Below are 25272 nucleotides of genomic sequence, written 5' to 3'. Positions count from 1 at the left end.
CTTTAGGTTTTTTTTTTTACAATTATTACAGTTTTCTTAACTATTTATTAATTTGCTCCCGCATCGTCTGGATTAAACTCCCGCTCCAGCCAATAACAGTTCAGTTCTGTCCCGCGCGCAAGATATTCTGACGGGACCCGCGAAAACAGAAGTGGTTAGAGTGAGGTGGAACTCTGGAAAGGAGAAAAAAAACGAATATCCGAATACCAAAATTAAAAACCGAATACCTACTCAACGAACGAATATCCGAATACCCGAATATTCGGGTCCAGCCCTATTATTCTGCAGAAAGCCTGGGTTATTTTAAACGAATTTTTAATGAGTTTATATTTTATATTTTTTATTTATTCATTTAAATTATTTTTCTTCTTTTATTAATCAAATCATTAAATATATATCTTCATAAGATATAATTTTTTTCCCTTTTATGTCAATTTTTATGATCTTTTTTTAAGGTCCTATTTTTCCTTTTTTACGTATATATTTTATTCGTCTATAATAAATGTCAGTTTTTATTCCTATTTTTTATATATATTATTAATCCCTTTTAAACTGTTAATGCTCAGCGGCACTGTAAATGAGGGTCCCTATCCAGTGTGAATAACCTATTGCTTGTTTAATATTCAGTGTTGCAAAACCAGTTTTTACATAAACAATAAACAGAATAAAAAATAAAATTATTTTATTTTATTTAAGCTGCTGGTGTTTCTTTCGCAGCCTGACGCGCAGTCATTTTTCTATGCGCTCTCCTTCTGTAAAACGGACAACCCGTAGAGTCCACGTCGCCTCAGCCACCTGCGAGTCCATGTACGTCTCTTCCGTGGACTTTCAGCGCACAACAGGGCACAAATAAGCAAAGCTAAGCGCTTTATTTTGCAAGGCGTTGTGTTGAAGCGAGAGTTTGTACGCAAAGAAAGCTCCGCCTACGGGCTGCGTTTAGACGTGCAGTGTCAGCTCCCCCGTCGCAGCAGGTCAGTCGGACCGTACAGTGTGTGCAGATGAATCGCAGGCGTTGTTCATACACGACAAACGATTCAAACGTGCTGTTTGAGCTCTCCAGAACGCATCCGATTACAAAAATCGCACAGTGTCTGCCTGGCTTTATATATTTATTTTTTGATTGGTACGTGCGTAAAATACACTTACTCCACCTACTCCAAAGCGCTGGATAGCACAAATTATTTGTCCTATGTTTAAAAATGTGCTCATTTATTTCAGATGGCTCCCTGTCCAGTTTGCCAGAAGGTGCTGTCCTCCATCTCTGCGCACCTTTCCACAGTACATCATGTGGAAAACGTAGAGGAGAAGAAGATCCTGATTCAGCTGGCGAATCAGAAAGTGTCGATCCTGACATCTCCGTGTCCTGTTCCGGGATGTGGGTATCAGAAGTCTCGTCTTGACCGCCATCTGACCAGCTGCCACCGGGACCTGTCCGACCAGGCCAGGGATAGATACATACAGACGGCACAGAGGATCAAAGCCATTACTCTCCTGAGAGAGTTGAGGGCCAGCAGTCCGAACGTGCCCATGGCCACTCGCTTGGACTTGGCTGCTGCTGACGAGTGAGTGGCACTTTCTAAATAGCACTGTTAGTTAAAAGTTCATATTTATTTTCATGTCTCTATTCTAATGTGTTTTTTTTTCCTGTCTTTCATGTTTATCTCTCTGATAGATCTTCAACGCACGACTACGACCGAGTACTCGAGTCAGCGAAACCTGGCGTCCTCGATATCAGTCGTAGATTGAGAATGGGACAACAGGTGGAAGAGAGTCTGCAGACACTGTTCCGGTACATCTGTGAGGCGATACTCCTGCATCAACTGGCAGAGAGTGCTGTGCTGAACTTCAAGGTAGCTTTTCTTGCTGTCCTTAATGCCTTGCATTTCTCTCAAATGTTTTATAAATACAAACTGGCTAATGAAGATATATTTTTTTCACCCATACAGGTAGAGCATTGGGTAGCTCGAACCCCGTCAGCCAGTGGCATTGTCCTTGACCACTTTGACATCAGTCTGACTCCCCAACAGGAAGAGGTACAAGATGTATAATATAGATGTATAATTTAAAATTCAGTTTTGAATGTAGTTTGTCAAATACACTAAATGAATAATGTTCCTTTTTTATTTTTTGTTTCAATACAGTGGCTGGAGATGTACTTCGCTCACATCAGGTCATGGAGCGTGAAAAAGTCCAGCCCCGATGTTCACGATGGAGGCAGCTTCTTTCTCAGCCAGAAAGGAGCTCCTGTGGTTAATCTGCAGCTTGATATGAAGCGGCTATGGGAACTGTAAGTCCATCAGATTAAAGGCTCATCCAAAAGCACTGCTCCACATATAGCTTTATAATAACATTGTGTGTCTTTTGTTAACACAGGTATCCACAGGCTTCAGGGACCGACCTGCCAGCAGTTGCCCCAGTTGCCCCCCTGCCAGCAGTTGCTTCTGCCAGCAGCAGTTGCCAGCCGAGGTAATTTTAAGCAAGGCATCTTATATAACAAACGCTGTTGTTTTTTCACTGTTGTTGTTTTTACACATGGATTGATCTGTATAACACTCGCCCCATCTTTTAGCTCTGCTGCAGGTTCTGAAGAGGGGGATGATGAGCAGCCTTCCTGCTCACATGCTGTGGGACAGGCAACTGGACAGCCACAGGCTCAGAAGAGGGACCACTCCCCTTCATCCTCTTCATCGGATGGAGACCCTGAAGAGCCTAGTGGTAGTCGGTAAGCTTTGTGTCATTTCATAAATGAATAAAAGGCATCTTTATATGAGCATGATTGAAAGCTTGTTGTTTCAGACAGTGCTGTCAATATGTGTTCTTATAATGTGTGAATGTCTCTTTCAGCTCTGCGATTGAAAGGAAGCGGAGGGCTAAGTCCACCTGGCTTAGTTTTCTTGACCTGTTTCCGGTGACTGTTCATGCCACGACACCCACATCTGAGGAAATTGTCGGCGGTGGATTTGATCAGGAATCCCTCCGTTACTTTCGCAACAAATGGAGGACAGTCCAGCGGGAACAGCGCATCCAATATATCTTGGGTAATGACTTCCTCTCTCTTTTATCAACACACAGTCTCTGGGCAACAAGTCTTATATATAAAGAAGATGCCATAATAAAAAAACTGTATCAATTTAGAAACATTTTTTTAACACAAATATATGTACATAACACATTTGAATAACAAAAAAAAAAAGTATTTACCAGCAAATAAGGGTGGTGCTGGCCATAATGACGCTGAAGGCTGTCAACAATGGCCCCACACCCACCCTCTGGGCAGAGGAACTGGCACTCCAAGCTAATTAAAACAAATAAAAAGTAACAACAAATAAATTCAATTATTACTACTCTGTTACACAAGTAACAAAACTCTATTACACAAGTAATAAAATAACCCATACGTGTATTTCTGTCACATACTCACGTTCTAACCAACTAAAATGTCCTCTCCATTTTTCACAGACAAGTTCAAGTTCAGGAACCGCCCCGCAGAGGCCAGGGTACGCAATCTGCTCCTTGCTGAGAACTGGTCGGCCAACTGTCCAAGCGCCATGGATGTGGTCACGTCTTGGGTCCCCGTAAAGGACCACATCAAGAGTCCGGACATCATCCGCCGTATTCAGGAACAGTCTTGGAAAGGACTTTGCCTGAAAGACTTTGGGCCACCAAAGAACAAAGGTAAGGCCATTTGATGTTATGCCAGGATTCTATTAAAAGTGTCATATTTATTTTTTTTTTTTGCAATTTTTATATTACCACCCTAACCATTAACATTTTTAATATTACCACCCTTACCATGAATTCTTTTTAATAGTACCACCCTAACCACTATGTCTTATTCTCTTTTGAAGGGGTGATTGCGACGATGCCCTTTTCCAAAGGAGAGGTGGTGTGCGACTACCATGGAGAGTACGTCACCCAGGAAGAAGGGAATCGGCGAATGGAACAGCTGTTCGACGAAGCCTGTTACGTCTTCTTCTTTGCGGGATGTGGGGAAAAGGTCTGCATAGACGCCCAACATTCTCCATGCCAGTGTCACCCACACCAGGACACGTTTGGTCGTCGGATGAACCATTCAAGGAGAAGTCCAAATGTGAAGCCACACGTTTTCAAACTTCCACTCCCAGAGGGAACAAGATGGCATCCCATTTTCCTCGCGCTTAAGGACATCCAAGTCAACGAGGAACTTCTTTGGGACTACGGTGTCCTCTGCGACGAGGGATTTGGAGGCGAAGCTGCTGCACTGGACTGGTTGGCTAGTTGAAGTCCTGGACAACAACCTACCCCTCTGCCATCTCATACGAACTCACTGCACGCGGCACTTTACTTCACCCTGCACCACAACTCATTCTGTACCTGTACTGTTACACTGTCGCCTACTATACTTCACACACACACACACACACACACACACACTGTATATTATTTGCACATGTATATAGCATTGTGGAATTGAAATGTGTATATAGTGTAAGTGTAGTGGACCCCCCCATTTTTGTCTTTATGTTATTCCCTTAGTCTCATTCTCTGTATTTATTGTTGTGATGTCATGTTATGAGTTGTATGGGTTATCTAGCTCAATCGTGCTGTTGCACTTTGTCACCAGAAGATTGCAGTAAAAGACCAGACTAAGAGCTGAGTAGCCAGTAATGGGTCATGTGACCAAAAACGAAACTTAAGGAACTGTTACAAGAGAAGGCAGTGGTTGTAAAGCTGTAGCTGTATTGTTCTGAGGGAGTAATGGAAATAAAAAACAACGAACCCATTGAAAAGCAACACACTTGAGGACATTTTTCATTTAAGTTTGCAACATAAGTTATTGTGTAACATTTTAACTTTTTTTACTTATATGTATATATGTATATATTTGTAATGATATATTGACTTGTGCAGTTTTTCATTTTTAATAAATTGTTTGTTGTTGAAATATATTGGAATTGGACAGCAATCTACTTCACACACACCTATATGACACCACGCCATATCCAATTTACTTTTCCAACAAGTCAAATCTGAACCAAGAATTAAAGGTAAAGTACAACATGTGTTCAAAAGAGTAGGAAAATACTCAACAATAACAACTGTGTAATAATCAAAGTTAAAGCACAACATGGCAATAAAACTGCGTAAATATCAATAATTGGAACAAAAACAATTTAAACCTCAAATATTTACAAGCATCAAAAAAAAATTAGAAAGTTGCAGAAGGCTCTACAACCATTTCTTCAACATTGTCCTCCTCCTCGCTAGTACTGTCTTGCTTGCCATAGGAAAGGGGGCAGAGGGGAAAACGAGGAATGCGCTTCTCGTCCAATCGGCCCAGTTTGACTCTTGGGGAAGACCTCAGGAGGGCCAAATCCTCATCTGCCACCTTAACCGGACGGCCCAGGTATGAATGACCAGGTGATGGGTCCTGCCCGATCAAGTGGTAATTGGACTGCATGACAAAAATAATTCTAGCATTAGATATCATTCATACATGTATACGTTTACAATTAAACCAACAAAATTAATTCAGACTCACGATGGACTCCATAGACTTTTTGGGGGTCTTCAGGATGAATAGATCCCTTGGAGGGCTGTTGGCAGTACCCTGGACATAACATATTCCTGAGGTCTGAATTGGGATTGATTCAGAAGAGGCATTGGAGACGTCTGAAAAATTTCCTAAATGGCCACTAATGGAAATGAAATATCCGGCCATGAGGCCAAATATCTGGTCCAGAATTTCGCGACGAGGATTACTCTCCAAACGCTCTGTGAAAAACCATAAAAAATATAACAAAAAAGAAAAATTACATTACATTACAATACATTACATTTGGCAGACACTTTTGTCCAAAGCGACTTACAATATTGAAGTACAAAATAATAGAAGTTAAAGGTAAAACATCTTTGGATAGGGCCTTAAGGAGGAAGAAGGAGATGAGGTTAGAAGTAGTTAGTTTTGATAGAGGTGTTAGGAGAGTAAGTGGGTGATGTGAGTCATCTTGTCTAATTGTAACGATTGTATAAATTATGAATGGAAATACACTTACTGATTTTATGAGAAAGGATTTTCTTCACTTCCTGCCTAAAACTCCTGGCATCATGCTTGTCCAGAATGGTTTCTAAATAACAAAATAACAGTAAACAAACTGCATAATTAATAGCAAAACATGTATTTTAACAAGATACTTACTGGACTGTTGTTTCCTCACTTTCTGGCGGTGTGACACCACAGACGTTCCCAGGTCTTTCAAACGGGCCTGGATCTCCATCTGCAGACGGCGGAAATCCACACCCGTCAATTTTGTCTCATGTGCAGGCATGTACACAAGGTACTTGAGAAATTTTTTATGTTGAGGAGATGAATACGAATTGTTGTCGGCTGAAGTCCGTCTTGGGAAAGATGAGTAGCAAATCTAAAAAGAGAGAAAAGGGAGAGAAACACAAACACAAACGCAGCTCATTTAACAACAACACAATAAACAAAGACTTCATACATTGTGAAAAAAATATATAACCTCATACTAACTTACTCAGAGATACAGGATGTTTTTTTAAGAAAGAGGAAATTGCCACGCAGCAGTCTCCCCTCACCAGTGAAGATTAAAAATCTCCTGATGTGTGAGATTGCTGTTTTGGTGTTTTCCACTTTCTTGGGATTTGGGTCGAATCCCACACAATGGTCTTCAAACTTGGACAGGACTGACTCTGTAAAACAAGAATTTCAAGGACTAAAACAAATAGAAAAAAAATAAAAAACATGTTAGTATATTCAACAAACTCAAAATACATACCATACTTGGGGTTTTCAGACTTGGAAAAGGTGTCCCGTCTGGAGAATTTTCTCCTAGTCTGCAAATTTGGGGACTTCAACATAGATGACATTAATGAGGAAAGCTCTTCTGCTTTACGTAGGCAGTCAGGATTGAAACATTCACCCTTGCAGATTCTGTCTGCAACCTGTGAGGCTTTCTGTGCTGCCCTGACCTGCTCCCTGAGCTTCTTCACAAGTCGTTGGCAGCTTCGACTGGTGCAGGGCTCATCTTTTTCCACCTCCCCTTCCTCACTCTCCTTATCCTTATCCTTGCCCTCCTCCTTGTGCTCCTCCTTGTCCTCCTCCTCCTCCTCCCCTCTCTCCTGCTCCTGCTCCTGAATACCAACATCTGGGGCCACTTCATCAAATGCATTTGCCGCAGCAGCATCCTTGGAAGAGGTCGTTGCAGCAGCAGCCTTTGAAGAGGTCGCTGCAGGGGATTGAGCACTGACGGGAACAGGGACATCCACATTCGGCTGGTATCCTATGTCTAAATAGGACACCATAGGGATGTTGGGCTTGGAGGCCCTGAGCTCCGCCAGCTTCTCAATCACAAAACATCTTTTGGCACGAGACAAATACACTGAAAGGACTGATGGCTGTAACACAGAAAAAAAATGCATATAGATTTCAATAACATAAACAGAATGACATTCCACACACATATATATACTATTTACTTTTTTTTACATTTACTTTTTGTGCTTTGATAAAAAAAAAGCTCAATCTCTAACCCTAGTGTGCCCCCTGGTGGAGAAATTTTTGACTGTCCAGGACCTTTGGTTCAGAGGTTAGGACATATGTTCACCGAAGCGTGGGGGTTCACCAAAGTGTTATTTTGCCACTTTAAGCCGGAAAAACCTAAGTCTTTACGTCTGTAGCCAGGTGCATGGCAAAAAAAAACAGTTTAAAATAACAAATTCTAAAAAAAATCTAAAATCGGTCTTAGAGTCACCAGTTTCGGTGGGGGGCATCCCTGGGATAGACCACCACATATCCGAAGCCCGGCCCCCTGGGTGGGCGGAGTCTAGAGCGGGTACCCCTACAGACTCGGCACGGCGTTAGGTTGGCCGGCAGGTAAGGACGTACTACAATCAGCTGGTGAATTGGATCCAAGTGCCATGGTTTATGGAGTTAGGAACAAAGTTCACCAATGTGTCACCGATGTTCACCGTCACGTTGGTACCCATAAGTCACCCGACAGCCGATTTGGCCCCTGGGCCTACCCTTCGGACCTTCTAGGGGCCGTATCTCGGCGACCCTTTGACCTAGGGGCCCCAGAAGCCCCATTCATTTCGGACTTAGGTTCTACAGAGTTCGGGGTATTTTTTGGTTACATTTTGAATGGGGAGCTATGAGGAGAATGACACTCGACTTTTCACGGGGTTCCCTAGGTCAAATTGACTCCAGATTTTGGCTACCCCCCATTCTAAGGGATGCTGATTACAACTATGTAGGTCCCATGTAGGTCACACCTACAGAACTACGTCAGACAGAGAGATGCAGGGAGTTAATTGCTTGTTTCTCCACCAGGGGGCATCCTACGAAACAAATTTGTGTCTCACTGGACTCCACTGCCCAAGACGCATCCAACGGTACCTCATTGGTCTGTCTAGGTTGACCGGAAATGGGGGCTGCCATTGAAGCCCCATTCATTTTGGACTTTGGTTTTGGAGAGGTCGGGGTATTTTTTCGTTATATTTTGAATGGGGAGCTATGAGGAGAATGACACTCGACTTTTGACGGGGTTCCCTATGTCACATTGCTTCCAGATTTTGGCTACCCCCCATTCTAAGGGATGCTGATCACAACTATGTAGGTCCCATGTAGGTTACACCTACAGAACTACGTCAGACAGAGAGATGCAGGGAGTAAATTGCTTGTTTCTCCACCAGGGGGCATCCTACGAAACAAATTTGTGTCTCACTGGACTCCACTGCCCAAGACGCATCCAACGGTACCTCATTGGTCTGTCTAGGTTGACCGGAAATTGTGGCTGCCATAGAAGCCCCATTCATTTTGGACTTAGGTTTTCGAGAACTCGGGGTATTTTTTCGTTACATTTTGAATGGGGAGCTATGAGGAGAATGACACCCGACTTTTCACGGGGTTCCCTAGGTCAAATTGACTCCAGATTTTGGCTACCCCCCCATTCTAAGGGATGCTGATCACAACTATGTAGGTCCCATGTAGGTTACACCTACAGAACTACGTCAGACAGAGAGATGCAGGGAGTTAATTGCTTGTTTCTCCACCAGGGGGCATCCTACGAAACAGATTTGTGTCTCACTGGACTCCACTGCCCAAGACGCATCCAACGGTACCTCATTGGTCTGTCTAGGTTGACCGGAAATTGTGGCTGCCATAGAAGACCCATTCATTTTGGACTTAGGTTTTCGAGAACTCAGGGTATTTTTTCGTTACATTTTGAATGGGGAGCTATGAGGAGAATGACACTCGACTTTTCACGGGGTTCCCTAGGTCAAATTGACTCCAGATTTTGGCTACCCCCCCATTCTAAGGGATGCCGATCACAACTACGTAGGTCCCATGTAGGTTACACCTACAGAACTACGTCAGACAGAGAGATGCAGGGAGTAAATTGCTTGTTTCTCCACCAGGGGGCATCCTACGAAACAGATTTGTGTCTCACTGGACTCCACTGCCCAAGACGCATCCAACGGTACCTCATTGGTCTGTCTAGGTTGACCGGAAATGGGGGCTGCCATTGAAGCCCCATTCATTTTGGACTTTGGTTTTGGAGAGGTCGGGGTATTTTTTCGTTATATTTTGAATGGGGAGCTATGAGGAGAATGACACTCGACTTTTGACGGGGTTCCCTATGTCACATTGCTTCCAGATTTTGGCTACCCCCCATTCTAAGGGATGCTGATCACAACTATGTAGGTCCCATGTAGGTTACACCTACAGAACTACGTCAGACAGAGAGATGCAGGGAGTAAATTGCTTGTTTCTCCACCAGGGGGCATCCTACGAAACAGATTTGTGTCTCACTGGACTCCACTGCCCAAGACGCATCCAACGGTACCTCATTGGTCTGTCTAGGTTGACCGGAAATTGTGGCTGCCATAGAAGCCCCATTCATTTTGGACTTTGGTTTTGGAGAGGTCGGGGTATTTTTTCGTTATATTTTGAATGGGGAGCTATGAGGAGAATGACACTCGACTTTTGACGGGGTTCCCTATGTCACATTGCTTCCAGATTTTGGCTACCCCCCATTCTAAGGGATGCTGATCACAACTACGTAGGTCCCATGTAGGTTACACCTACAGAACTACGTCAGACAGAGAGATGCAGGGAGTAAATTGCTTGTTTCTCCACCAGGGGGCATCCTACGAAACAGATTTGTGTCTCACTGGACTCCACTGCCCAAGACGCATCCAACGGTACCTCATTGGTCTGTCTAGGTTGACCGGAAATTGTGGCTGCCATAGAAGACCCATTCATTTTGGACTTAGGTTTTCGAGAACTCTGGGTATTTTTTTGTTACATTTTGAATGGGGAGCTATGAGGAGAATGACACTCGACTTTTCACGGGGTTCCCTAGGTCAAATTGACTCCAGATTTTGGCTACCCCCCCATTCTAAGGGATGTCGATCACAACTACGTAGGTCCCATGTAGGTCACACCTACAGAACTACGTCAGATAGAGAGATGCAGGGAGTTAATTGCTTGTTTCTCCACCAGGGGGCATCCTACGAAACAGATTTGTGTCTCACTGGACTCCACTGCCCAAGACGCATCCAACGGTACCTCATTGGTCTGTCTAGGTTGACCGGAAATTGTGGCAGCCATAGAAGCCCCATTCATTTTGGACTTAGGTTTTCGAGAACTCGGGGTATTTTTTCGTTACATTTTGAATGGGGAGCTATGAGGAGAATGACACTCGACTTTTCACGGGGTTCCCTAGGTCAAATTGACTCCAGATTTTGGCTACCACCCCATTCTAAGGGATGCCGATCACAACTACGTAGGTCCCATGTAGGTCACACCTACAGAACTACGTCAGACAGAGAGATGCAGGGAGTTAATTGCTTGTTTCTCCACCAGGGGGCATCCTACGAAACAGATTTGTGTCTCACTGGACTCCACTGCCCAAGACGCATCCAACGGTACCTCATTGGTCTGCCTAGGTTGACCGGAAATTGTGGCTGCCATAGAAGCCCCATTCATTTTGGACTTAGGTTTTCGAGAACTCGGGGTATTTTTTCGTTACATTTTGAATGGGGAGCTATGAGGAGAATGACACTCGACTTTTCACGGGGTTCCCTAGGTCAAATTGACTCCAGATTTTGGCTACCCCCCATTCTAAGGGATGCCGATCACAACTACGTAGGTCCCATGTAGGTCACACCTACAGAACTACGTCAGACAGAGAGATGCAGGGAGTTAATTGCTTGTTTCTCCACCAGGGGGCATCCTACGAAACAAATTTGTGTCTCACTGGACTCCACTGCCCAAGACGCATCCAACGGTACCTCATTGGTCTGTCTAGGTTGACCGGAAATGGGGGCTGCCATTGAAGCCCCATTCATTTTGGACTTTGGTTTTGGAGAGGTCGGGGTATTTTTTCGTTATATTTTGAATGGGGAGCTATGAGGAGAATGACACTCGACTTTTGACGGGGTTCCCTATGTCACATTGCTTCCAGATTTTGGCTACCCCCCATTCTAAGGGATGCTGATCACAACTATGTAGGTCCCATGTAGGTTACACCTACAGAACTACGTCAGACAGAGAGATGCAGGGAGTAAATTGCTTGTTTCTCCACCAGGGGGCATCCTACGAAACAGATTTGTGTCTCACTGGACTCCACTGCCCAAGACGCATCCAACGGTACCTCATTGGTCTGTCTAGGTTGACCGGAAATTGTGGCTGCCATAGAAGCCCCATTCATTTTGGACTTTGGTTTTGGAGAGGTCGGGGTATTTTTTCGTTATATTTTGAATGGGGAGCTATGAGGAGAATGACACTCGACTTTTGACGGGGTTCCCTATGTCACATTGCTTCCAGATTTTGGCTACCCCCCATTCTAAGGGATGCTGATCACAACTATGTAGGTCCCATGTAGGTTACACCTACAGAACTACGTCAGACAGAGAGATGCAGGGAGTAAATTGCTTGTTTCTCCACCAGGGGGCATCCTACGAAACAGATTTGTGTCTCACTGGACTCCACTGCCCAAGACGCATCCAACGGTACCTCATTGGTCTGTCTAGGTTGACCGGAAATTGTGGCTGCCATAGAAGACCCATTCATTTTGGACTTAGGTTTTCGAGAACTCTGGGTATTTTTTTGTTACATTTTGAATGGGGAGCTATGAGGAGAATGACACTCGACTTTTCACGGGGTTCCCTAGGTCAAATTGACTCCAGATTTTGGCTACCCCCCCATTCTAAGGGATGTCGATCACAACTACGTAGGTCCCATGTAGGTCACACCTACAGAACTACGTCAGATAGAGAGATGCAGGGAGTTAATTGCTTGTTTCTCCACCAGGGGGCATCCTACGAAACAGATTTGTGTCTCACTGGACTCCACTGCCCAAGACGCATCCAACGGTACCTCATTGGTCTGTCTAGGTTGACCGGAAATGGGGGCTGCCATTGAAGCCCCATTCATTTTGGACTTTGGTTTTGGAGAGGTCGGGGTATTTTTTCGTTATATTTTGAATGGGGAGCTATGAGGAGAATGACACTCGACTTTTGACGGGGTTCCCTATGTCACATTGCTTCCAGATTTTGGCTACCCCCCATTCTAAGGGATGCTGATCACAACTACGTAGGTCCCATGTAGGTTACACCTACAGAACTACGTCAGACAGAGAGATGCAGGGAGTAAATTGCTTGTTTCTCCACCAGGGGGCATCCTACGAAACAGATTTGTGTCTCACTGGACTCCACTGCCCAAGACGCATCCAACGGTACCTCATTGGTCTGTCTAGGTTGACCGGAAATTGTGGCTGCCATAGAAGCCCCATTCATTTTGGACTTTGGTTTTGGAGAGGTCGGGGTATTTTTTCGTTATATTTTGAATGGGGAGCTATGAGGAGAATGACACTCGACTTTTGACGGGGTTCCCTATGTCACATTGCTTCCAGATTTTGGCTACCCCCCCATTTGGCTACCCCCCCAGGAGCAGGAGCAGGGCCAGCAGCAGCTGGATGAGGAGGAGGAGGAGGAGGAGGAGCAGGGGGGCGAGCAGAAGCAGCAGCAGCAGCATCAGGAGAAGCAGGGTGCGCCGAAAGCAGGACAATCCATCCTCCAGTGTCAGAACGCTTGCTGCAGGCGTAAAATCCTGACACTGGAGAGGATGATTGTCCTGCTGAAGGCCAAAATTCACCTTAAACGTAAGTCTTACCTTTAATTGTTATATACTTACCTTTAATTGTTATATACTTACCTTTAATTGTTATATACTTACCTACCTTTAATTGGTATATACTTACCTACCTTTAATTGTTATATACTTACCTTTAATTGGTATATACTTACCTACCTTTAATTGTTATATACTTACCATTAATTGTTATATACTTACCTTTAATTGGTATATACTTACCTACCTTTAATTGTTATATACTTACCTTTAATTGTTATATACCTACCTACCTTTAATTGTTATATACTTACCTTTAATTGTTATATACTTACCTACCTTTAATTGGTATATACTTACCTACCTTTAATTGTTATATAATTACCTACCTTTAACTGGTATATACTTACCTACCTTTAATTGGTATATACTTACCTACCTTTAATTGGTATATACTTACCTTTAATTGTTATATACTTACCTACCTTTAACTGGTATATACTTACCTTTAATTGTTATATACTTACCTACCTTTAATTGTTATATACTTACCTACCTTTAATTGTTATATACTTACCTACCTTTAATTGGTATATACTTACCTTTAATTGGTATATACTTACCTTTAATTGTTACATACTTACCTACCTTTAACTGGTATATACTTACCTACCTATTCACTCAAACAAAACAAGAGCAAGCCATTAAAAGTTGATTTCAGTGAATATGTATTTATTGTTTATATTATGTTTATTATGGAGACTAGACAGACAAGACTGGCAAATGTATTTATTAAAGTGTCTGTGTTTACCAGGGTGTATTTTTATTTTTCCTAACTTCCTCATCTCACTCCTCGTCCAACGTTTCTCTTCATACTTTTACTGTCTGCCTAACCCTAACTGAACTTTACCAAATATGGTGGTGGATGAGTCACAGGGGGTGTGGCCAGGTTCACCTTACCCTACATGGTGGATGAGTCACAGGGGTATGTAAGAATTATTCCTGTAACATACTCACAGGCTGAGAGATTTTAGGTCAAAATGTCATGTTGATATCTGGGTGCTATAGGTTGAGAAGCTGGGAACTGCAACACTGGAGTTGCAGTTCCCAGGTTCTCAACCTGTAACACCCAGATATATGCGAATATGTATTTATGGTTTATATTATGTTTATTATGGAGACTAGACAGACAGCTTCCTGAGACCCTTGGTTAGGGAGTTAGGAGGTTTATTTACCTAAGTGTCTCTGTTTACCAAAGCGTATTTAATTATTTTTAAATAATGTTAACTAATATGTATTTATCGGTAGCATAAGGTTTATTATGGCGACTGGACAGACAGACTGACACATTTTGAGCTCCCTGAGAGCTTTGGTTACGGAGTTAGGAAATATATTTACTAAAGTGTCTCTGTTTACCAAAGCGTATTTTTATTGTTCCTAACTGTACATCCTTTTCATCCTAATTAAGTGCATTACCTTTTCTTACCAGTTCTTCTCATTAACCTAATACCTATTAGAATATAATTAAACTTATTTTATAATGTTGTTAATATGTTATTAATGTATTACACTACAAGAAAAAAGAGACATTTCTTAAACATTAATATATTTATTTGCACACACACACACACACAGACACACACTCACAAACACAGCAAACTTCAAAACTTTTTATATTTACAAATATTAACTATTTACAAAAAAAAAAATGGTGTCCTTTGCGAAGGTCTGGTTCCTCACTATTACCTTCTCCCTGCTCCCTGAAAAATGAGAAACAAAACAAGAGCAAGCCATTAAAAGTTGATTTCAGTGAATATGTATTTATTGTTTATATTATGTTTATTATGGAGACTAGACAGACAAGACTGGCAAATGTATTTATTAAAGTGTCTGTGTTTACCAGGGTGTATTTTTATTTTTCCTAACTTCCTCATCTCACTCCTCGTCCAACGTTCCTTTTTGTACTTTTACTGTCTGCCTAACCCTAACCGAACTTTACCAAATATGGTGGTGGATGAGTCACAGGGGGTGCATTAATCTACCGCACCAGCGTAAGAAATGACTTCTTTAAAGTCACAGCAGGATTCAGTTAATTCTTTAAAACTGAAACGGCTTTACTGTCTTGTGTCCAGAAATGAACTTGGAACATACCAACTTTGTAGTGGACACAGCCTTCCAGGTCCCCAACTGTGGTCCAGCCCTGCTTCTTCTCCACCTCCGGGTCATTGTGCAAGATCTTGTTCCTCAGCCAGGACAGATAATACACTCGCAATTTGTTCTTCTTCCCTGGGGCAAAAAAGGGAAACAGGAAAAAAAAAGTGAACTGTGAATCTTCTATTAATTGGATATTAATGCTCCCTGCTCTGCTCCCTGCTCTGCTCCCTGCTCTGCTCCCTGCTCTGCTCCCTGCTCTGCTCTCTACTACTCTGGTCTGCTGCTGTGCTGCTCTGCTGCTGAAAGCTTGCTTTAATCTTCAGCTTCTACACTTTTCTCTGTTTTCTTCTCTTTTACTCTCTTCACACTTACTAATCCACTTTTAGTCTGCTTCCTCTTTGCTCTACACACCTATTAATCCACTCTCAGTCTACTTTTATAGACTTTTCCTCAGGTTTGCTGGATTAGCTGTTTGCTGCTGCAGTTTGTTTGTGTAAGTTTCTAATTTCAACTGAAACAAGGTGAGTGCTTTTTTTTCTCCATGGCTTCTGCTCAGGTTTACACCTGTTTAGAGTGTGGCATGTATAGCTTAGATCCCTTATCCACCGATACTGGTAACAATAGTGGTATTTGTACTAAGTGTGAGATAGTTAGCTCCTTGGTGGATAAGGTGAATAAGTTAGAGCTGCACGTCCGGGGTTTAATAAGGGATAGACAGCAGGATTCACTGTTAGCAGCCCCGGGTGTCTCAGGGAGAGTTAGTACCCCCTCGACTCCGGCCTTAGAGCCCTCACAGCGGGGCGAATGGGTAACGTCTCGGCGGCATAGTCGAAAGGCTAAGGCTAATGCTACCGCAAAGGCCACAGCCAGCCCACCTAAACACCACGCTCCCCCAGTTCACGTGTCAAACAGGTTTGCCCCGCTCAGTGAAGCACCAACTGAGGAGCCTGTTAAAGGTACTCTGGTGATAGGAGACTCTATCGTCCAACACGTGAAATTAGCTACTCCTTTAGGGGCACCAGCGGCAACAGTTACTTGTTTACCGGGAGCCAGAGCACCGGACATTAGTGGCAACCTTAGGTTAGGGAATAGGAGATATTCGAGGGTAGTAATTCATGTAGGGGCCAATGATATTCGTCTGCGGCAGTCTGAAGTAACTAAGGCTAATATTAAAGAGGTGATTAAACAGGCCCAGACGCTGTCCGAGGAGGTAATCTGCTCTGGCCCCATCCCAATGAGGCGTGGTGATGAAGCTTACAGCAGGCTTTCTTCGCTGAACCGCTGGATGTCCAAGTGGTGTGCAGAAAATCATGTGGGCTTTATAGATAACTGGCTACACTTTGAGGGCAAGCCTGGTCTTTTAGGTAGGGATGGTGTCCACCCCACGCGGGAGGGTGCTGCCTTACTTTCATGCAGCATAGCTCATAGTCTTTTAGCTAGTCGGCAGAGTAGTATTAGAAGCTGCTGACAATCCAGAGCCGGGACCAGGCCGCAGACAGAGAGGCTTAACCGACCGTCTGCGAGCTGCAAAGAGACGTTACCTAGATACCAATGTATTCAGACTGTGTCTGTCCCCCGAGTCAAACAAAAACATCAAAAAACTAAAACAGTAAATCTAAATAACTTAACTTATATTAAACAGTCATATCCAGACTGTAGTACTAACATTTCAAGCCTAAAGATTGGTTTACTTAATATTAGATCTCTAAATTCAAAAGCAGTTCTGGTGAATGAAATGATAACTGATCAGAAATTCGATGTTCTGTGTCTGACAGAAACCTGGATTAGACCAAATGAATATGTAGCATTAAATGAAGCCGCCCCCGCAGGCTATAATTATATACACAATCCGAGATTGTCCGGTAGAGGAGGTGGGGTCTGCATATTTTTCCAAAGTACCTTAGTTAGCAATCAGAAACACTATGAAAATTTTACTTCTTTTGAGCTTCTTTACACCAGTATAATTAATCCAGTTACAAAAAAGAATGCATTTTCTTTAATTAATATCTACAGACCACCAGGGCCCTATTTAGAATTTTTAAAAGAATTTAGTGATTTTGTCACAGATTTAGCAGTAAGTAATGATAAAGTGATTATAGTTGGAGACTTCAACATTCATTTCGAAAAATTGGATGATCCATTAAAAAAGGCATTCACATCGATTTTAGACTCAGTTGGTATTATTCAAAATATAACAGGACCTACTCATTACTGTAATCATACTCTGGATTTAGTTTTGACCCTGGGCGTGAGCATAGATAACCCGAATATTCGTTCTCAAACCTCCGCAATTTCAGATCATTACCTTATTTCATTTAAATTACATCTTAGTCATAATATACGTACATCCCCTAGCTACTCTGTAAAACGTTCAATTACGCCTTTTACAGCCCAACAATTTACAGATAAGCTTCCAGACTTATCAACTCTAATATATTCTCCTATAGACCCAGTAGAACTAGACAAACTAACCGAAGGTTTAGAAAATACCTTTCGCTCTACCTTAGATGTTGTAGCTCCCCTTAAACACAAAATAGAGAGACAGAAAAAGCTCGCACCGTGGTACAATGATCAAACTCGTACCTTAAAGCAGTTAGTACCAAATTTAGAGCGTAAATATCGATCAACTAAATTGGAAGTGTTTCACTCTGCGTGGAAAGACAGTCTTGTTAAATATAGAAAAGAACTTAATAAAGCCCGCTCAGCGTATCTGGCCTCACAGATCGAGATAAATAAAAATAATCCTAGAGTTCTCTTTAGTGTTATTTCCAAATTAACTAAAAACCAGGCAGGTACTGAACCTCAGATTCCAGCCATTCACACCAGCAACGATTTTATGGACTTCTTCAATAGTAAAATTGAAAACATTCGGGATAAAATTAAACAGATAAATATTACATCCTCTCTGTCATCTGGTCTGGCTGATCTAGAACAAAACCCTGTTACTGAAGTTAGGTTGGAAGTCTTTAACCCACTTCCACAGCTAGAACTAGAGAAAATTATCTCCTCTTCAAACAGCACAACCTGCACACTTGATGCTGTTCCCACAAAATTATTAAAACAGGTACTGCCAGATATAATTAAACCTCTGTTAATGATAGTAAACTCATCGCTCGCCCTGGGCCATGTACCCAAAGCCTTTAAAACAGCTGTAATTAAACCTCTGATCAAGAAACCAAATCTTGATCCTAGTGTACTGTCTAACTATAGACCTATTTCAAACTTACCCTTTATTTCTAAGATTTTAGAAAAAGCTGTAGCCCAACAACTTTGCTCTTACCTGCAAAGAAACCAGATCTATGAAAAATTTAAATCTGGATTTAGGCCTTATCATAGCACTGAGACAGCTTTAGTTAGAATAACAAACGATCTACTTATAGCCGCCGACCAAGGCTGTGTTTCCTTACTCGTACTTCTCGATCTGAGCGCAGCCTTTGATACAATAGATCATACTATCCTTTTAGAAAGACTAGAGAACATGGTCGGTGTAACCGGAACTGTCTTAGCATGGTTTAAATCGTACTTAACCGATCGCTATCAGTTTGTGAGGATAAATGATATGTCTTCCAGTTATACCAAGGTAAGATATGGAATTCCACAAGGCTCTATATTAGGACCGTTATTATTTACATTATATATGCTCCCACTGGGCAAAGTTATTAGAAAACACAATGTGAATTTTCATTGTTATGCGGATGACACGCAGCTCTTCATATCAGCCAAACCTGATGACAGAGTGAGATTAAAGAAAATCGAGGATTGTGTAGAAGATGTAAAATCATGGATGTCGCACAACTTCCTCCTATTAAATAGTGATAAAACAGAAGTTCTCCTATTAGGCCCCAAAGCTGCTAGAAATAAATTATCAGACTTAATGCTAAATCTGGCTGACTTCTCAGCCACCCCTGGTTCAGCAGCTAAAAACCTTGGAGTTATCATAGATTCAGATCTAGCATTCGATAAACACATATCTAATGTTACTAGAACAGCTTTTCTACACCTCCGTAATATTGCCAAGCTAAGAAATGCCCTATCACTGCATGACGCAGAAAAATTAGTACATGCCTTTATTACCTCAAGGCTAGATTATTGTAATGCGCTACTGTCTGGATGTTCCGGCAGTAACTTAAATAAACTTCAGCTAGTTCAAAATGCTGCAGCCAGGGTCCTTACTAAAACTAGAAAATTTGACCATATTAGTCCAGTACTATCAGCACTGCACTGCTTCCAGTCAAATTCCGCATAGACTATAAAATTCTCCTGTTAACGTATAAAGCCCTACACGGGCTCGCTCCTGAGTATTTGCGAGACCTCATCTCCTGTTATGAACCACCGCGATTACTCAGATCTCAGGGTGCTGGTTTATTAGTAGTTCCTAAAATTCAGAGGAGCTCTGCAGGAGGAAGAGCTTTCTCTTATAAAGCTCCTCAACTCTGGAATAATCTCCCCGAATATGTTCGGGACTCAGACACAGTCTCAATCTTTAAGTCTAGACTGAAAACTTACTTGTTTAGTTTAGCTTTTGGTAATTAATGTTTTTCCCTTTAGATAAGGCTGCAGATTCAGGGGTTCATGGACAGAGGAAATTGTGGTAAACTGAGATGCTGGTGCTGTTGTTCTCCCACTGCACACGGTCACTCAGGTTTGTGGACGGTGGAGTGGGTGGATGCTGGTGTTTCAGGGTGCCTCCATGTCTATGTTACCTTCTGGCTCTCTGCCTTTAGTTAGGCTGTTTTATTTAGATCTGCCGGAGTCATTTGCCACACTCTGATAATGTTTTAATATTCTCAGTTTTGCATAAATCCAGTCAAAACTAATTCCATCTCTCTGCCTTCCTCCGAGTTACTGACTGCCCACCTGTCTGACCCGATACCGATGTTGGACCCTCAGGCTCTCGCGTCTCCTGTCCGGCCAGACTGATGGAAGTTTCTGAAGTCAGCTCTTCTCCACCACCACCACAGATCAGCTGCTCATCGACCATCTCACTCTCCACTACTGATTACATCCTAGCCATTAGTGGCGCTATTACACTCCTGAGTACATAAAACCTATATAGATGTATAAAAGACTTTTTAAATTTCTATTTAAAAGCCGTTTGACCAGTGGTAGGATGGTCCCCCCTTTAATGTGAGTCTTGGTCCTCCCAAGGTTTCTTCCTCCTCCTGCAGCTCTGAGGGAGTTTTTCACTGGGGGTTCTGTATTCTGTATTTTCTATGTTTAATCTTTTGCCTGATTCTTTGTCCTGTAATCATGTTTCTGTAAAGCTGCTTTGTGCCAACACCAGTTGTAAAAAGCGCTATACAAATAAATTTGATTTGATTTGATATAAATATAAATATATTTTTATATTAGACATAATACCTTTTGTTAATAAAGAAAAATAAATTTCTCTTAATGGTATATCAATATAAAGGGGGGAATACCAGCTATTATGGGGGGTTAGACGGACAGATTGACACATTTTGAGCTTCCCAAAACCTTTGGTTAGGGAGTTAGGGGATGTGTTTACTAAAGTGTCTTAGTTTACAAAGGTGTATTTTTGAAGTTTTTTAATAATGTTAACTTATATGTAATTATCGGTAGCATTAGGTTTATTTTGGCGTCTAGACGGACAGATTGACACATTTTGCTATTCTATATAAAAACATATTTTTATTAATATTTGTAAATATATTTACAAATATTAACTATTTACAAAAAAAAAAAATAATAATAATGGTGTCCTTGGCGAAGGTCCGGTTCCTCACTATCACTTTCTCCCTGCTCCCTGAAAAATGAGAAACAAAACAAGAGCAACCCATTAAAAGTTGATTTCAGTGAATATGTATTTATCGTTTATATAATGTTTATTATGGAGACTAGACAGACAAGACTGGTACATTTTGAGCTTCCTGAGAGCTAGGGTTAGGGAGTTAGGAAATATATTTACTAAAGTGTCTGTGTTTACCAAAGCGTATTTTTAGACTTCCTGTAACACAGGGGGTGAATATGTAATCATTCCTGTAACATACTCACAGTTTCACCTTCTAGCTGGGCTTCCCGGACTTCCGAGACCAACATATTTGTCAGGACTCCTGTCCTGTGGCTGGATATTTCATAGGAATATGCGGCCACAGGACAGGAGTCCTGTTGGTCTCGGAAGGCCGAACACTCCGCACAGGCGGACCCGTGTTGGGTCCTTCTGTAACAAGTCTATTAAAAGCACAGAACAATTAATATGCTTCTATTAAAATAACAATTGTTAAACCCCTCAATAGGAATAATACTTACGTGTGTGTGGTAGCTCCTTGAAGAAAATGTCAGTGGTCATCGGCAACTCGTTCTTGTCCACCTTAACTTCCAAGTTGTCATAAAGAGTCCTTGGACCACTCTCCTCCAGAACCAAGGGATCCGGGGGGTGTGGTGCATAAAAGGATACAGGACGTTCCTGCGGCAGCCTGGGATAGATAGATAGATAGATAGATAGATAGATAGATAGATAGATAGATAGATAGATAGATAGATAGATAGATAGATAGATAGATAGATAGATAGATAGATAGATAGATAGATAGATAGATAGATAGATAGATAGATGTCTGCTGGCCACAGATAGATAGATAGATAGATGTCTGCTGGCCACGTTGTGGTATCCAGTGAGGTGTTTGGAAAGATTAGAATATACATTGTGGCAGATGGGGCACTTCTGCGTCCTCATTGTGTGCCTAAATTTAAATCCAACCCTCCGTAGTGTACAAATAATCCCGCCCCCCCAAAAAAAATATTTCTATTCTATATCCCCAGCTAATCTAACCCTAGCTAATCTAAACCTAATGCTAAAGCTAACTCCTAATCTAACGGAAATGCCACAGTTTGATAAAAAAAAGGCTTAAACATTTTACTCTTACATTTTGTACTTTTTTGTGTATGTTTTTGAAAGAGAGAAAAAGGACAACAGATAGGGATAGATAGAAATGCCTTCATATAGAAAAATATACTAACTTACGCCTTGACTCTTCTTTCTACTTTGCACTTTAATGAAAACTCCCTGAATCTTCAGCAGCCACAAAAAAAAATATTAAAGCAATGTACTGCACAAAAAAGAAAATTCCCACTTGAAAAAAAATATCCCTTCTGGATTGTAGACGCATTGAGGCAAATAAAGCTAAATATCTCGGCCGCAGTAAGTCCTAGGGTCACCAAAATTGTATGGCTATTTAGGACCAATTGTCCGATGTTAGCTAGTTAATTTGGTGGCTATCTGACTATTGTACCACCCGCGCGACCCTAAAACGCTATTTTTGTTATTTTAATATGAGTAGCGCTAGCCGTGACGTCACCTAGAAATTCGGAACCTTCACTGCGCATGTGCGAACGCGCTCCGTTATGTGCCCTGACATGCCTTTTTCCGCTCAGTTGGTGAGGAGGAGAGAGAGAGAAAGTAAGTAAAGTGCCGTGCGGGGCGTCTCAGCAAAGACACGAAGCAAGGGTAAACTCTTGGGTTGAGGCATTGTTTTAAATGCGGCCGGTAGCAGAGATTCCCCGGATCATTATGGCCAGCACCACCTGTATTTGAGGGTAAATATTATTATTTTTTTGTTATATAAATGTGTTATGTACATATATTTATGTAAACAAATGGTTCTAAATTGATACTATTTTTTCTTCTTCTTCTTCTTCTTCTTCTTCTTCTTCTTTGTAGACTAGTGATGTTGCAGTGGCCATAAAAAAGGCTGAAACTCAATGCCTTTCTCAAAGATTAGCCCAGCTCCGGAGACTTGCCGGAGATTTGGCAATGCCTCCGGGGCTGGACTTTACCTTTAACAGGGTAAGGGACCAGGAGGAGGTGGAGGAGGAGCAGGAGCGGGAGGAGCTGGAGCAGCAGGGCCAGCAGCAGCTGGAGGAGGAGGAGCAGAACTGGGAGGAGCTGGAGCAGCAGGGCCAGCAGCAGCTGGAGGAGGAGGAGCAGAACTGGGAGGAGCTGGAGCAGCAGGGCCAGCAGCAGCTGGAGGAGGAGGAGCAGAACTGGGAGGAGCTGGAGGAGCAGGGCCAGCAGCAGCTGGAGGAGGAGGAGCAGAACTGGGAGGAGCTGGAGCAGCAGGGCCAGCAGCAGCTGGAGGAGGAGGAACAGAACTGGGAGGAGCTGGAGCAGCAGGGCCAGCAGCAGCTGGAGGAGGAGGAGGAGGAGGAGGAGGAGGAGCAGGGGGGCGAGCAGAAGCAGCAGCAGCAGCATCAGGAGAAGCAGGGTGCGCCGAAAGCAGGACAATCCATCCTCCAGTGTCAGAACGCTTGCTGCAGGCGTAAAATCCTGACACTGGAGAGGATGATTGTCCTGCTGAAGGCCAAAATTCACCTTAAACGTAAGTCTTACCTTTAATTGTTATATACTTACCTTTAATTGTTATATACTTACCTTTAATTGTTATATACTTAACGTGTGTTTATGTTTGTTTGTTTGATATGCAGAGATATCAAACTAAGTTACACTTCGATCAATTTAAACTGAAGGTGAAGCAGATGATGCCCAATAGGCTTAGTAAGTTTTTGTTTTTTATTATTTATTTGGGGGGCGGGGGGGATTGTTAGAGCTTAAAAATCAATGAAAGTTTGAGCTTTCTTTGATCTTTGGTTAGGGAGTTAGGAGGTTTGTTTACTTAAGTGTATATGTTAACCAAAGCGTATTTTTATTATTTTTAAATAATGTTAGCTAATATATATTTTTCGGTAGCATTAGGTTTATTTGGGCGACTAGGGTTAAATCAATGGAATAAACTGCCCAAATGTGTCATTTGATCTGCCTGGGCGCCCTGAACAACCTAACAGTGGTTTGGTTCACGTGACACTTAAAGGTGAGCTTAAAGTGGAAAAATAACACTTTGGTGAACAGCCACGCTTATGTGAACATTTATCCTAACAATGTTAAAACAATTTAATAAACTATGAATAATGGAAACAAGTCATTTCTTAAACATTCAAAGATTTATTTTAGCATTTTAACAATATTTAAACACACACAAACACAACACACTACTACAATATTAAATAAACTACTATAACACAACTATTTACAACAATACTCAAGAAAACTCAAGAATAGTAAAAAAAAGTGCAAAAAACGAAAACTATTTACATTAACTGACCAGGTTAGGGTTATTTACAAAAAAAAGCAACATTTACTGTTGCCGCTCCGCCGATCGCCGCTCCGCCGCTTGCCGCGCTGGTTCCAGCTCCACCGCCGGCTCCGCCACTGGTAGATGACCAACTGATGGTCCCCCCGCTGGCTCCGCCACTGGTAGATGACCAACTGATGGTCCCCCCGCTGGCTCCGCCACTGGTAGACGGCAAACTGATGGTCCCCCCGCTGGCTCCGCCACTGGTAGACGACCAACTGATGGTCCCCCCGCTGGCTCCGCCACAGGTAAACGGCACACTACCGCTGGTAGACGGCCCGCGGATGGTCCCCCTGCTGGTGCCCAGCCGGCACTTGCTGGCCCGATTCCCACGTCCAGCACGGAGACCATGGGGATCGCCGGGGACGATGCCCTCAGTAGCGCCAGCTTCCGAAGTAAAAAATTCTTTTTGGCCTTCTGAATAGCCCAATTAGTTTGGGCAGGCTATAAAGAAAACAAATGGATAAAAAAGTATTCACTAAGCATGTTACTAATAATGTACAACTAATTAAATAATAAAAATAACATATTAACAATATTATAAAATAAGTTTAATTATAATCTAATAGGTATAAGGTTAATGAGAAGAACTGGTAAGTCAAGGTAATGCACTTTATTAACTTTAACGGGGCCACGCCCCTTTTCACCCACAATGCAGTGCGACGTGGTGAGCGCATGTGCCAGAGGCGTCGTCAGAGTTCAGAGAGTAAGTACCTTATTTTTGCGCTCCTTCTAAGTTACACAGATTTTAGTGATAATTGAGAAAAAAAACTGTTTTGTCTTAACCTAAAGTGCGTGTTTTGATGTTGGTTATCTTTTGTGACAGAAATG

At 42.3% G+C, this 25272-nt stretch overlaps 2 protein-coding genes and 1 long non-coding RNA gene across 3 annotated transcripts; 2 read left to right on the top strand and 1 right to left on the bottom strand.

Moving 5' to 3' along the window:
• Nucleotides 1-1145: 1145 nt before the first annotated feature.
• Nucleotides 1146-4882, top strand: LOC125781299 (uncharacterized). The gene is made up of 8 exons (XM_049465036.1): nucleotides 1146-1562; nucleotides 1673-2033; nucleotides 2142-2287; nucleotides 2374-2466; nucleotides 2570-2722; nucleotides 2845-3038; nucleotides 3460-3675; nucleotides 3849-4882. Exons 1-8 carry the CDS (start codon nucleotides 1219-1221, stop codon nucleotides 4259-4261), a joined length of 1920 nt encoding a protein of 639 aa, XP_049320993.1. The 5' UTR covers nucleotides 1146-1218; the 3' UTR covers nucleotides 4262-4882.
• A 15891-nt stretch (nucleotides 4883-20773) lies between these two features.
• On the bottom strand, nucleotides 20774-21776 carry LOC125781320 (uncharacterized). Its single transcript, XR_007424530.1, has 3 exons — nucleotides 21563-21776; nucleotides 21308-21484; nucleotides 20774-21059 (listed from the first exon to the last, which is right to left on the bottom strand). It is a non-coding gene; the product is annotated as an uncharacterized LOC125781320 (long non-coding RNA).
• A 1290-nt stretch (nucleotides 21777-23066) lies between these two features.
• LOC125781298 (probable basic-leucine zipper transcription factor K) lies at nucleotides 23067-25259 on the top strand. The gene is made up of 4 exons (XM_049465035.1): nucleotides 23067-23099; nucleotides 23367-23631; nucleotides 23738-23807; nucleotides 25100-25259. The coding sequence occupies exons 1-3, from the start codon at nucleotides 23067-23069 to the stop codon at nucleotides 23749-23751; spliced, it is 312 nt and encodes a 103-aa protein (XP_049320992.1). The 3' UTR covers nucleotides 23752-23807; nucleotides 25100-25259.
• Nucleotides 25260-25272: the final 13 nt, after the last annotated feature.

The sequence above is a fragment of the Astyanax mexicanus genome, chromosome 15 (genome assembly GCF_023375975.1).
Source record: "Astyanax mexicanus isolate ESR-SI-001 chromosome 15, AstMex3_surface, whole genome shotgun sequence".
NCBI lineage: Eukaryota > Metazoa > Chordata > Actinopteri > Characiformes > Acestrorhamphidae > Astyanax > Astyanax mexicanus.
Note: the sequence above shows the minus strand (reverse complement) of the source record. Positions and strands in the feature narration are given on the sequence as shown.

Excerpts from the sequence above, each read along its gene's own strand:
- LOC125781299 (XM_049465036.1), top strand. The coding sequence starts at position 1,219 with ATGGCTCCCTGTCCAGTTTGCCAGAAGGTGCTGTCCTCCATCTCTGCG. Across the intron at positions 2,034-2,141 it reads TGACTCCCCAACAGGAAGAG|TGGCTGGAGATGTACTTCGC; the intron begins GTACAAGATGTA and ends GTTTCAATACAG. Across the intron at positions 2,723-2,844 it reads GAAGAGCCTAGTGGTAGTCG|CTCTGCGATTGAAAGGAAGC; the intron begins GTAAGCTTTGTG and ends TGTCTCTTTCAG.
- LOC125781298 (XM_049465035.1), top strand. The coding sequence starts at position 23,067 with ATGCCTCCGGGGCTGGACTTTACCTTTAACAGG. Across the intron at positions 23,100-23,366 it reads TGGACTTTACCTTTAACAGG|CAGCAGGGCCAGCAGCAGCT; the intron begins GTAAGGGACCAG and ends GAGGAGCTGGAG.